Source organism: Coniosporium apollinis (genome assembly GCF_000281105.1).
Source record: "Coniosporium apollinis CBS 100218 chromosome Unknown supercont1.32, whole genome shotgun sequence".
NCBI lineage: Eukaryota > Fungi > Ascomycota > Dothideomycetes > Coniosporium > Coniosporium apollinis.
In genome coordinates, this window is record NW_006913294.1 from 310,449 (window position 1) to 324,065 (window position 13,617).

Genomic DNA, 13,617 nt, shown 5'->3' on the forward strand with positions numbered 1-13,617 from the left:
CGCGCGGGACTTCTCCTCGCAGAATCGCAACCCCTCGTACTAACAAACGGCTTGCTCAGTCTCCGGCAGGATCGCCCATCATGGCAGACAACACGCAGAAGAACCCTTTCAGCTTCGCGAGCACTGGTACCACATCCGCTCCCTCGCCTTTCGGCAACACGCCCGCTACGTCTGGTCCAGCATCCGCACCAGCATCCCAGCCATTGTTCGGTAGCAACACCCAGACTACCACATCCTCGCCGTTCTCTCTTGGTGGAAACAAGCCGGCCGGCAGTAGTCTTTTTGGGTCAGGCGGCACCACTCCAGGAAACCCAGGCAGCGGCCTGTTTGGACAGCAACCAGCATCCGCACCAGCAGGCCAATCGATGTTCGGCGGGGGGTCTGGAGCATTTGGAAAGAACCAAGCGACCGCGCCCAATAGTACCGGGATGCCTACCTTTGCCTTCGGTAAACCGGCCGACAACACCAGCACTGCAGCTGCATCTTCGGCCCCGTCGAACACTTTCGGCACTGCTACATCGGGTGCAACTGGCGCAAGTCCTTTTGGAGCATCCACTGGGGGGACGTCGTTGTTCGGTAACAATGCGGCTTCATCCGCTCCTGGGGGCACAGCGACCCCGGCATCCAGCAAACCAGCCCTTTCTTTTGGGTTTTCTACAACACCGGCAGGTAACCCACCGTCGAACACCGCGGCTGGTGCGGGGGCTGGCTTGTTCGGTGCCCAGCAAAATGCTCAGGCGTCCGGGCAGCAACCTCTCGCGTCTCCTGCACCAGCAAATCCGTTCGGCAGCACGCCAGCAACAACATCCACCGCATCACCCAGTCTTTTCGGCAACATGACGTCGAACAATGCACCGCAGAGTCTGTTTGGAAACGCCAACAAACCCACTACACCGTCGACTGCAGGCTCAGGTGGCTTTTTCAACAAGCCTGCAACCGGCGGTGCCCAAGGCCACCAACCGAGCTCAGCAGCACCGAGCGCTTTCACTCTAGGAACCACAGGAGTGAGCGCTTCCCCTCCAGCCACATCCAATAAGTTGCAGTTCAACATCGGGGGAGGGGGGCCCACTTCACAGACGCCCGCAGCAAGTCCAGCTGCCGCTCCGAACTTCTTCAGCAACCTAGGGGGAGGAGCTGCCGCTTCTCCAGCGACCTCACAGCCAGCAACAACAACCGCTGCCGCGTCTTCGAACATGTTCGCAAACCTAGGGGGTGGAGGCTCAACCGCCACGACAAGCGCAGGCGCAGCCCCAAATATGTTCAGCAATCTTGGCGGCGGTGCGGGAGGCAACTCAGGTGCAACAAGCGGTCCTGCCGGGACCCAAAGCCTTTTCACTGGTGCTGCAGCATCGCCATTTGCCAACTTTGCCAAAGCAAATGCGGCTGAGACGACTAAATCGGCCTCGGCGCCGGCCACCGCTATATCACCGCCGACCAACAATATGTTCGCAAATCTCGGCTCCTCGTCGAGCGCAGGGTCCGCGGCACCCGGCACAACGGCCGCAGCACCAGCATCCAACATGTTTGCAAGCCTCGGCGGAAGTCTGGGGTCAACGACAAGCGCTGCTACCACAGGGCCCAGCACCACAGCAGCAGCACCAGCTTCCAACATGTTCGCAAACCTCGGCAAACCGACCAGCGCGTCTAGTACGGCACTAACAACGACAACCGCAGCGCCCACCTCCAACCTCTTCAGTGGCCTCGGCGCCTCAGCCACCACCACCCAGCCCTCTTCCACTGCCCCGGCACCCACAACCACCGCCCCCCCGGCCGCCCCAACCAACACCTTCAGCACCTCCAACGCGGGCCCGGCCCCCTCGGCCGCCTCCGCCCTCAAGAACAAATCCATGGACGAGATCCTCACGCGCTGGGCCTCAGACCTGTCCAAATACCAGAAAGAGTTCCAGTCGCAGGCGTCGCAGATCGCCGAGTGGGACCGGCTGCTCGTCACCAACACGGACAGGATCTCGGCGCTGTACAAGAAGACGTTCGATGCGGAGCGCGATACGGCCGAGGTGGAGAGGCAGCTGACGAGCGTCGAGGCCCAGCAGGAGGAGCTGGAGGCCATGCTCGAGAGGTTCGAGGGCGTGGTGGGCGAGTTGATGGGGAGGGTGGGCGTTGGTGGCGGGGAGCATGGGAGGGGGTTCGGGGGCCAAGGCGGGGCGGATGCGGAGAGGGAGCGCACGTATGGGGTTGCGGAGAAGGCGGCGGAGAGGCTGGCGGGGCTGAACAGGGATCTGGCGGACATGATCGGGGAGGTTAACGGGGTCGGGGCGGAACTGAGCAGGGCGGGCAAGAGCGACGATCCGGTAAGCTGCTGGTTTGTTTGGTCATGGGGGGGGTTTTTTTGAGAGGGTGCGGGTTGCTGACGTTGAGTGTCTAGCTCTCACAGGTCGTTCGGGTGCTTAACAGCCATCTCGCGCAGCTGCAGGCGATTGACTCGGGCGCTGCGGCGCTGCAGGCCAAGGTCGCCGCCGCGCAGAAGGAGGGACAGCGCTTGGGAGCTGCCAATGGATACCATGGCTTGGGCAGTGATCCGGCGGATGACTTTTACCGCTCGTACATGTCACGGCGGTGAAGAATTGGGGTCAGCAATTGAGTAAAACGCGAGAGTATGTGGGCGAGGATCACTTTGGGATGCTGATTGGTCATTGCTGGGCGTTGGACGGGACGCGGATGATCGGATGCTACTTGGGCATTGTGAGGACATGAAGCTTGGGTGAGAGAAGATTTGAATGGCAACGGTAGAAGCCGGTTGTGTGCGCGAGCTGTAGGACAGAATCAGCAAATACATGTGCAGTTTCTGAAGCTACTTTTATAAGTAGAACGGTAAACCTATCCGAAGGAAAATTATGGCGAGACATATTGAGCGCCGTGACACATGAGAGGTGTGTGCTTTACTGCAACTTAATAGCTGGAGCAGGAATCAAGATTTTTATCGATTACTGCGAGCTAAGTGCAACAGCGCAAAGGTGTTTCGGGAATCTTGATCCTAAATAATCCCAAACGGGCGTAAGACTTATGTTCAAATCAGTATGTAGAAGGAGATGAGTTGGAAAACCACTATATCCACACCGCTCGCAAACTTGCTGCGTCCGCCAGACCGTGGGGGCCAATCTGAGGTAGTCGCCAAGATGATACAAATAGAGCTGCAAGTTGACTTTCGATTGCCGCCAGTAGAGTGTTTCCTCCAAGCTTCAACAACACGGCCCGCGCCCCAAGCTAGTTGTGCTCGCCGCCCTGGTTCTTGGTCAAGTCGTCGCTGTAAGCCCCCAAAGTCAGCCAACTGCCCTCAACCACTTCGAGCTCCTACACCAGTCCAAGGCACAAGGCCGATGACGTACATGTGCTTATCAAGCTCATCGATATGCTTCCTCTGCTGCTTCAGCTTCTCCTTGAGCTGCAGGAGCCTGCACAGTCACTCCATTAGCCCATATACCCCTCCACACGACACCGCGAAGCTCACTTGTTCCGCTCTTCCTGCCGGATGTACATCTCCTCGGCGGAGCGCTCGCGGCGGGTGAAGGCGTCCCTGCGGCCCAATGCATTAGATATAGGCGACAGAGGCGAGGGAGAGGGAGGAGCTTACGCCGCGCGCTCGCCACCCGACCTGGCAGCGCCGGTGTCGCCTGCGGCCATGGCTTTGGCGGTGGTGGAGAGGAGGCGGCGGGGTGCTGCGGTCTTGAGGACGCGGATGAGGGCTGGGCGGGTCATCTTTATGGGACGTGGGATGGCTGTGAGGGTGGATGGATGGCTGCCTTTTATGCGTGCGAGTGGTCGTTGTGGTGGTGGGGAGATGGGGTGACGGTCAGCTTGCTCAAGCTGCGAGGTGGTGGAGATGGAGAGAGCTCTCCAGGGCATGGGCTTGGCGCAAGTCCCGTGATCTCTCCGCAAGTTGACTTTGGTACAGCAGGACTCGGTACAGCAGGGCTAGGTACACAGATGCAACCGGAGAAGGTACATCTGCGTGCATGGGGGTGCAGGCCATGTGACTTGGACATCATGTGGCAGAAAGCTTGACTCTGCCTCGGGGACGGGTGTTGTGCTGGCTCTGGTACTGGTACTTGGTACTGATACCTCTGACACCTAGGCCTTTTCTGAGCGCTTGCGCCAATTGAAGACCGAGCTTGTGCCTTATGGCCAATCTGCGTGCAGTGACTGCGTGATTGAGATGTTTGCGATCCAATCGTGTACTGAAGTGAAGGCGACTGAAACACAGCAGCGGCTTCATCAGTCGAGGAGTCGCATTCTAAATGTCAACACAGCACGCGGCTTGGCGTGGCCTTGCGGCCTTGCCCGACTGAGGTAAGCGAAACGGCCCACCTCGCTCGAAGAGTTCACCATCTCCCTTCCATTCGTTTTCCTCCCGACCAGCACCCACAACAACAACAACACCAACTGCCCCTCAGTCTCGCTATCAGTCGCCCACAGACTCTCAAGCAATCAGCGTCGCTGCAACTCCCTCCCTCCGAGCACCTGACCTATCCGCCCGAATTTCCGCACCTCCTTTCCTACGTGTCCAGGTAAGGCTCCTTCGTACCCTCCTTCGTCATCCGGACACTCTGCCACCGCAGGGTCCATCCAGCGCTATCGCCCGTCTGCGCTCACTGAAGTCGCGTCTTGGAAGTGCCATGCAGCGCTGGGGATTGCTCCGTGTTGGTCGATGGCTATGTTGCCGGTGACTGGACGGCTTGGCTGGCACTCCGCCTCACGTCTCAGACCTTCCTCCTTGCGACCTCACCATTCGCTTCAGAGCCACCTCAATCACGCACCCACTCGTTGCTTTTCACTTCGCTATCCGTTCGGTCCGCCGAAGTGATTGCAACTGCCGAAGCCATCTTCACCAGCCTCCTTCACCGCCTTTGTCCACCCGCGAGTACTTCTCTTCTCGCGCCTGTGCAGTCGGAATCTCTACATTCACAACCGCAAAGTCCGTCGGTGACGCGTCATTTAAACGAAGCATCAACTCGCCTGGCAGCACGCTGACATTTCCGTCTCTGTAGTACATCCGTCACAATGGGTTACGAAGATGCAGTCTACCTAGCTAAGCTTGCTGAGCAAGCCGAGCGCTATGAGGGTAAGACAATCTCCGCTCTCTACCGCGTTTCTCCCACTAACCGCACTTCCAGAAATGGTCGAGAACATGAAGACCGTCGCCTCGGCAGACCAAGAGCTCTCCGTCGAGGAGCGAAACCTACTATCCGTCGCCTACAAGAATGTCATCGGTGCCCGCCGTGCGTCGTGGAGAATCGTCACCTCAATCGAGCAGAAAGAGGAGTCCAAGGGCAACGAGGCTCAGGTCGGTCTGATCAAGGAATACCGGCAGAAGATTGAGGCCGAGCTTGCCAAGATCTGCGAGGACATCCTGGAGGTTTTGGACAAGCACCTTATCCCATCTGCCCAGAGCGGCGAATCCAAGGTGTTCTACCACAAGATGTGAGAACCCCCTTCTCCATCGCTAGATTTAACCGCTGACCGGATCTTCTCCAACAGGAAGGGTGACTACCACCGCTACCTCGCCGAGTTCGCCATCGGCGATAAGCGCAAGACTTCCGCCGACAAGTCACTGGAGGCCTACAAGGCTGCCACCGAGGTTGCACAGACTGATCTCGCCCCGACGCACCCGATCCGCCTTGGTCTCGCCTTGAACTTTTCCGTCTTCTACTACGAGATCCTGAACTCGCCAGACCAGGCCTGCCACCTCGCCAAGCAAGCGTTCGACGATGCCATCGCCGGTGAGTCACTCAGCTCAACTCATTTCGCCGCATCCCACGTGCCTTCTAACTCGCTGCAGAACTTGACACCCTAAGTGAGGAGAGCTACAAGGACTCCACCCTCATCATGCAGCTCCTCCGGGACAACCTCGTAAGCTCCACTTGAACCCCACAACCCGTCCATTGCTAACCATACAACAGACACTCTGGACCTCTTCCGAAGCCGAGCCAGCAGCCGAGTCCAGCGCCGAGCCCGCCGGCGAATCCAAGGAGGCGCCTGCCGCCGAGGAGTCCAAGCCTTCCGAGTAGACAGAGAGAGAGTCCTGCGAAACGGGCTCTCGAGATGCACGAAGGTACCGGGGGGGGCTTTCTTAATGGACTGGCATGAACCTTTTGAGACGGCGAGCCTGGGGTCGGGTTCGGGTTCGGGGCAAGCGTGGGGTTTCCTTTGCGAGTTGTGCTTAAGAACGTGGTGACAGTACTGCTTATTAGAACAACATGAGTCACAAACATGGGTATTTGGCACCTGTCTGCTGGGTCATGTGTGTGAGTGCTGTGAACGTGATGATCGAATTGCTGTGAGATACCTGGACATCGACTTTCATTGCATCAGGGGGTTGAAGTCCACAGCTACGGTTCTGGGCCATTGCTACGGCGGTCTCCTAGGCTCTCTGCCGGAGGCCTTTGATCATCTCATTCAAATTTGTTTCCGTCGTTGGCTAAACCCCAGCCCTGGATCGCTCCGGTACGTACGAAAAGAGAGGATCACGACCAACGTAGAACTCATGCTCTCCGCCAAAAGCGACCAACGCCGAACCGAGCCTGAGCACCGCCTGCGCCGGAATTCCCTTGCCTGCCATCTTCCTGTCCTCAGCTTCGCAGCGTGCAAGTCGTACAAGGCTCACCGTGCGGCGAAGCCGAGAAAGCACGAAACAACCCGTCACGTATGTGAAGCCTGCGAGGGATTGGAGAGGGAGCACCAGAGTAGCACTACACGCAAATGCGACGCTGGCGAAACTATTTGAGGCGGATTGAGTGGGCGCTCTGCAGTCACTTTGAAGGGGCCATCGACGAGGCTTCGGATTGGCGAATGAAGGCAGAACGGGATGCAAGATTGGGGAGAACGGGCGCGGGTGGCCTGGTTCAGATCGCGCGTTTTGGCGGCCGGGAGAGTCTGGTTGACGGTTCTGGTTGGCGCTGGGAGGGGTGGGAGAGGAGGGCTTGATGGGTCAATCATGGGGGACGGGCTCGGGGCCTGCGTTTGGCTTCGGATGGTGTAAACGGATATTTCTGATGCCCTTGCAGGAATTCGACGGTGTGGATGCTGGACTGGTGGTTAAGCATGCTGGACATGGAAGGCGAGGCATGTGTGGGCAATCGATCGAGGCGTGTGGACTATGATGGAGGAAAGCTTTGCTTTTGAAACAGATGTACAGTGGGTATCGGGTAGTCGATGTAAATGGTGAAGTGTTGGAATGGAGCCATATATCCGGCCTGCACCCGATCCAGCCAGGACATCAAGGTCTCGAGAGAAGCTGTCTCAAGCTCTGTTAGGTTATTCTAGATCTACTGTTTACGATCCATGCGGTCTATGAAGCGCTTCATTGATCGGTTCGTGTGGTTGTATTTCTGCGTCTTGCTGAAGATGTTGCCGGGTCTCTCCAACTGAACAAAGAAACGCATCATCGCTGGCTTCAATCGCTCTTTCAGAAAGCTGCCATTGCCTTAAGTCCTCGCATCCCAAGGGACCGTTCTAGCCCTTTGCGGACTTCGATTTTTATCTCAGGAACGGAATCGAGTTGACCGAACGGCTTAGTTGCTGCCAGATGAACCGATGTCGCGATGTATAGCCTCATACCGACTCTACTGAAGACTGAATATGAATTGCTTTGCCTTGCTGTCCTTATATGGATGGCTCATGATCAGAGCTTGGTCGAACTGCGTCACCGGAGACGCACTGTCAACCGAGACGCTGTTTTTTTCGCGGCGGAGCCCAGATTATCGAGCTTGCAATGGCTGCGCCTTCGGCTTGAATGTGCATGTTTTTCCAGCGGAACTTGTTGGCGTCGTTACGCCGATTCAATGGCGGACGGGACTTGAGGAAGACTCTTTCCAGCGCGACAGGAGATCACGATCGGCCATCGAGAATGTTTGTGATGCCGCTGGGCGAACGTGTACAGCGGTAAGATTACAGTAAGAGCCAAGGGTAACAACCCTGGATCGTAGTCCGCAATAGGATCTCTTTGTCTTCGTGGAGTCGTTCGGGTCTGCTATCCTTTGAGCTCGCCGCAACAGGAAGCAAGCAGTGCTCGTTCACAGCGTGAACAGAAGAACAAAGCGATGCCGGTGCACTCCACTTCTGTGTGCGTGCTTCTCTGTTCCTTCATGACTGCATTTGAGATAATCGTCAGTATACTAGAGTACAACTTGCCAACCTACATCCATCAGCCGTAGATAACCCCTCGCCATGCAGCACACACCGCGGTACAATCTTCGTGGACGGCCACAATTGCCGCCTGGTGGACTGCCGCCTGCTGCACTGGCTCCACCACCGGCTCCACAGGTTCCACCAGTTGTGCCGGGGCAGAGCACGCAAATAACAGGCACAGACATAACAGGCCTGGACGGCCAGCTTCCAGGTGTTGGCTGGCGGCGGTATCCTCTCAGTGGTAACGATTCAGTCGCCTTCATGTACGTGCGTCATGATGCAAGTGGCAACATAGTAGAGGTGAGTGACACTCATTCGGAAATTTTGCGGCAGATCTAACAGATGTGGGTGGGCAGAGAAGGGTCCTGAAGATCAGAGAAAACTGGACGGGGGGAATACAGGAGATGACAATGCATAGGGTGCTCTCGCGGAACGGCGCTAATAGACCCATTCTGAGACTCATCCGAGGGTTTGAGAGACAGGATCACCGGGGCTTCTACCTTGAATTGGAGCCTTGTCCGTACGGAGATATTTGGGACTTGACAAACTTCTACGCAGACATCAACAACTTCAAGAAGTGCCTCTACCAATCCGGATGCTGTATTAAAGTTGCTGACGATTGGGTTTAGGTATAAGAAAATTCCGGAGCCGTTTCTATGGCACGTTTTCCTTGAGCTGACAAAGGCTTGTTTGGTCCTCTTCCAAGGCAGCGAGACACAGCGCGTTCAAGCATGGATGCCCGACTGGGAATATGTACATTGCGACTTGAAGACGGCAAACGTGTTTCTCGCAGAGTCGGACGGGACGGGAGACTTTCCGATATACCCCAGACCGGTCATGGCGGATTTTGATTCCACCTATCGAACTCATCCCAACGATCTCAGCAATCCGCAAATAATGGCATGGGCGGGCACACCTGGTTATTGGTCACCAGTACGTAGCTAGCTCAGGTACTAGGTGGGCGCCGAATGCTAATTGCGCTTGCAGGAGCAATTCAAGCTCTTTACAGTGGCACCTGGACCACTTGGTGGGACCGTAGTACCAACTCGACAGCTTGACCCGGCAGTCCAGATAAATAACAGGAAAACGTTAGCTCATACAAACGTATGGAATACAGCCTTGTAAGGAGACCCTCCGACCCGACGAGTCGATGCAGGGGCCTCGACTGACGCAGAGCAGCATAATATGGTGCATGATGAGACGTCAACGTGAGGGATTAGACCCACGTATCCTGGATTATGCCGATCCCAACGTTGTAGAACCGGATCGACAACCAAAGCCGAGAGGGTACAGTAGACAGCTGGAGGAGCTCGTTTACGAATGCTTGCAGAAGGAACCGAACCACAGACCGCGGTTGACAGGTCCCAACAATCTGATGGACCGGATTCGCGGAAACATCGACATACTGCGAATGGATATGCAGCATTGGCAGATTCTACCACCGAATCTACAGAATAGTCAGCAGGGCAGGTATCCATACCGATTGCAGTTGAGAGAAGACCTATTCGCCATAGGCAATCGGATGCCAAGAGGCCACTTTCCACCGTAATTTTTTCGAAGAGACAAAGTGCGAGGCCACGAAGTTGCCGCAAGCGGTGCAGACCTCCTTCGATTGCCTTTGACTGCGGCGGTCAAGAAGAGCGCTGTTTTGTAGTTGCCGAAGCTGGCTTGGAACTGCACGTCCGGATCTCTTGCAGCCCAGATTCTCACTCATCAGGAAAGGCTCATTTTACAGCCTCGGTGCACTACCGTCAAGCTGTAGTACAGCCTCCATGTTCTCCGGCAGCTGCCGCCTAACGGTACTCTCGGCTTGTTGGTGGCATCGAGGTCCAAATGCTTTGAAAGACGGGTCGGATGGAGCTGGTGGTGTTTTATGTAGTCCTGTTGGCTCGCATTTATCTCACTTAGCATCCTCATTGAAGCCTACGATCCGGTAACGTTCAAGTTCCACCATGCACATGCTCTGACAGTGACCATGTGGGCTGTTGTCTACTCTTGTACTGCGTCGTCACCTGTTGGCACACTCGCTCACATTTGTGCTTGTTGACAGCCTCCGCTTTGGCTCACTCTCCAATGAAATGGTGTACGACACTACTCCGCTTCATGCGCCTTTAATGATAACCACGTTTGGTTCAGATTACGGGCTGGCTTGATAGGGCGACATCTCCTGACTGTAACGGTTTGGACAGGCTAATTAGTGCCCGAGAGCTCCCGCTACGCTCTTACTGTCTCCAAGAGCTCGCCGCGATACGCCGGTTGCGCTATATCGGCTGACACTAGTACTTTGTACGAAGATGTTCGAGCTGAAAAGTAACACGTGCAGTAGAGACTGCCCTGAGTTCCGTGGTAAGAGGAGAGAAATAAAAATGAATGGTCAGAAGACAAAGATGTAGAGATCGAGTTTGGACAGCCGACGGCAACGTTCAGGCGGAGAATTGACGCGGAGGCCGATACTGCACCTGTTACGCAAAGTTTCTAGTAAACCACACTGCTACTGTGCTGCTTACATTTTTGCTCAATACGTCGCCGTAGTGCTCCTACAATCTGGTATTCTATTGCCGTTGGGTGGTAGAACTGTAACGCTCCGCTGTCGTGGTTGTGCGCCGCAGCCAGGATATACTCCCATACCGTCGTGCTACCCTCACCAGACACAAATTAAGCACTGCTTGTTGTGTTGAATCTTAAAGAACCATCTGGCGAAGATCAGGTGGAGTGGACGTTGGGATGCTGGTCGGAGCTTGCAGGCGGACCGAAGCAGAGCATGGTGCCGTTCTGGGGTTGGATCATCCCCTTCCAGACATCGTGACGACAACAGCTCATGGCGATGCGGCACACATGCCACATGTAAACCTTCACACATCTTCAACCTGGGGTTTACAATTCGGAGTACCCAGATGCTAACAGCATGGAGATGTCACCATTCGACTTGCCAGCGCATCCCATAGGCCTGGAACCTGTTTCTACCGCAGCAAAAGTTCACGCGCTTGAAGCCGATTGTCGAGACTGCAACAGAGTGCTCTTACCTTCCGCAGTGTGTCTCTATGGTACCCAGTTGGGCTGTCATCGTGCAGTACCATTAGCCGCTTCGTCCTTGTTCCTCTGGAGATGAGCCATCCAGCTCAGCTGTGCGAGTCTTAACTCGTACCTCTTATCTTTGGGCCAGCCGCAGCAACCACTAGAGCTTATTCACTCTGTACCATTCCAAAAGCACAAAAGACCTCCGTAAGAGCTCCTCGAGCCAGCTTGCACATTTACACCACACAGCCGGAAATGTGAGTGGAGCCATCAGGAAGCTACCTACTGACCGCTGATTCATGACACCCCGCGGCGGCGTCATGTTGCATACCAGCTGCGCACCGCAAAGACAAGGACTTCACTATCAAGAACTAAGCACCCATGCAAGATGATGGAGATCACTTATCGACAGACGCTCGGGTCTCCACGTCCGCACAGATATGTAAGAGCGTAAGACTGTGGTTGCCCCCATTTGAAGGCAGTATATAAGATGCGAACATAAGATTTCCTTTGACGAGGATCTCCAAAGCGTGGTCGACTTCCGACCGAGTCTGTACGGTTTTGTGGTCTCACATTAGTGGTGCAATACTTAACCTCGGGCCTGCGGACCCTATATCACCTCGCCGAACACTACAGCGCGGACAAACAAGGTTCAACATCATCCGACTCTCCACCACCTGGCCACCACCTGGGTATGCAGGAACACGCACTTCAAAGAGCTCATCAGCTGCGCGGTAAGGCCTAAGAAGACAATATAAAATGCAGTCGCAGTCAGGATTTCCTGCCGTTAGATGACACTTCTTCTTATAGAACGTGGAAGTTGCCGTCCAACAAGAGTTTTTCACGGTTCGCAGTGTCAAAGGCATTAACGAGTGTCTATATCCTATACTAATACTCCACCGAGCTCCAAGCTGCGCGCCAGCGCTTTGCTAGACATTACAATAATGAGAGGGTATCCGTTCCTCGATGACTTTTGTCCATCCGTCGCTAATGCCAAACGCAGAACCCTGACAAAGGTAGAAAAAACCAAACATCAATAACGCCACGGCTCTATGCTTATGCGGTACCCTTCGAAATACGCCTACATTGACTGTGCGAAGCCGCACTCAGCATTGCAGAGCTTCGTTGTTCACCACGTGGTAGTTCCACACGTCAGTGGCACAATCCTGCAGTGACTTCTGTGTCCGCCAGCCCAGCTCCGTCTCGGCTCTGTCCACCGCAGCAACGCAGAATCCTACATCCCCAGCTCTTCTGCCGACTTCTCGCGCAGGAATGCTGCGAGCGGACGCTTTTTCTATACTGTGCAGGACTTCGAGAACAGTGTGTCCGGTTCCGGTTCCAAGATTGTACGTACGGAAAGAAGCTCCAACTCTTCCTTCCGCTGCCGCAGCAAGAGCGGCGATGTGACCTCTGGCCAAGTCCACAACGTGTATGAAATCTCGAACAGCGGTTCCATCGGCTGTGTTCCAGTCTGTTCCAAATATTTCGAGAACTGGCCGCTTTCCAGTGAGTACGGACGTTATGCAGGGAAAGAGGTTGGTCGGCTTCTGTCGCGGGTCTTCGCCTAGCAATCCACTTTCGTGGCAGCCAACGGGATTGAAGTACCGCAGAGCAGTGATAGCCCATTTGGGATCGGATCTCGCAACATCGTCCAAGATGGCCTCGCAAAAGTACTTCGAGCGGCCGTACGGCGAAGTCAGTCCGTGAACCCCATCCACTGCCGTCATGGATTCCTCGTGTAATGGGGTCCCTTGCGAAGCAAGCCGACCATACACGGTAGCGGAAGAGCTGAAGACGAAGTTGTAGATGTTGAACTCAGAAAGTATCTCCAGGAAGTCTATCAGACCCGCCACATTATTTTTGTAGTAGGCCAGCGGTTTCTTGATTGACTCCTCCACCGATTTGAAGGCAGCGAAGTGAATGACGCCTGTGATTTTCGATTGCCGGGAGGATTGTTCGAGAGTAAAGGTAGGGGTTTCGTACTGGCGGAGCACTGATCGCATGGCAGGACTTCGGTAATCGATTTCATGAAAGTGAAGAGCAGGTAACGGCTTGTTTACCGTCTTGCAGTATTCAGCCGCCAATCTCTCTATCCGATCGAGGACTGTCCGATACGAATTCGAGAGGTCGTCTATCACAACCACATTGTAGCCCTCTTTGAGCAGCTCAAGACACACGTGCGAGCCAATATACCCAAGACCGCCGACAACCAGGACATGGGGGCCGTTGGAACCGGTATGCTCAAAGGATGGTCCGTCGTCGAAGAGAAGAGATCGCGCGGTTTCCGGGGTGCCAACATCAGAAGACTCCGAGAGCGATCGAGATGAAAGCGAACGTGGTGAGGCAGATACGGCGGAGAACAAACGAGTGTCCATGGTGAGAGGAAAGATACTGCCGAGTAGAGATAAGGTGGGTTATCTATGGCAAGGTACGTACAAATTTCTTATATACCAAGCTCTC

General features: G+C 55.3%; 5 protein-coding genes across 5 annotated transcripts; 3 read left to right on the forward strand and 2 right to left on the reverse strand.

The window, feature by feature from the left end:
- Positions 1 to 80: 80 nt before the first annotated feature.
- Positions 81 to 2,578, forward strand: W97_06442 (uncharacterized protein; the record flags this gene model as incomplete). Its single annotated transcript, XM_007784316.1, has 2 exons — positions 81 to 2,309; positions 2,384 to 2,578. The coding sequence occupies 2 exons, from the start codon at positions 81 to 83 to the stop codon at positions 2,576 to 2,578; spliced, it is 2,424 nt and encodes an 807-aa protein (XP_007782506.1).
- A 644-nt stretch (positions 2,579 to 3,222) lies between these two features.
- On the reverse strand, positions 3,223 to 3,714 carry W97_06443 (uncharacterized protein; the record flags this gene model as incomplete). Its single annotated transcript, XM_007784317.1, has 4 exons — positions 3,223 to 3,262; positions 3,345 to 3,410; positions 3,467 to 3,532; positions 3,590 to 3,714. 4 exons carry the CDS (start codon positions 3,712 to 3,714, stop codon positions 3,223 to 3,225), a joined length of 297 nt encoding a protein of 98 aa, XP_007782507.1.
- A 1,302-nt stretch (positions 3,715 to 5,016) lies between these two features.
- Positions 5,017 to 6,023, forward strand: W97_06444 (14-3-3 family protein; the record flags this gene model as incomplete). The annotated part of the gene is made up of 5 exons (XM_007784318.1): positions 5,017 to 5,077; positions 5,130 to 5,436; positions 5,494 to 5,735; positions 5,795 to 5,865; positions 5,916 to 6,023. The coding sequence occupies 5 exons, from the start codon at positions 5,017 to 5,019 to the stop codon at positions 6,021 to 6,023; spliced, it is 789 nt and encodes a 262-aa protein (XP_007782508.1).
- Positions 6,024 to 8,181: 2,158 nt separating this feature from the next.
- Positions 8,182 to 9,691, forward strand: W97_06445 (serine/threonine protein kinase; the record flags this gene model as incomplete). Its single annotated transcript, XM_007784319.1, has 5 exons — positions 8,182 to 8,442; positions 8,499 to 8,719; positions 8,772 to 9,075; positions 9,130 to 9,263; positions 9,322 to 9,691. 5 exons carry the CDS (start codon positions 8,182 to 8,184, stop codon positions 9,689 to 9,691), a joined length of 1,290 nt encoding a protein of 429 aa, XP_007782509.1.
- A 2,572-nt stretch (positions 9,692 to 12,263) lies between these two features.
- W97_06446 (UDP-glucose 4-epimerase) lies at positions 12,264 to 13,532 on the reverse strand (the record flags this gene model as incomplete). The annotated part of the gene is made up of 1 exon (XM_007784320.1): positions 12,264 to 13,532. One exon carries the CDS (start codon positions 13,530 to 13,532, stop codon positions 12,264 to 12,266), a length of 1,269 nt encoding a protein of 422 aa, XP_007782510.1.
- Positions 13,533 to 13,617: the final 85 nt, after the last annotated feature.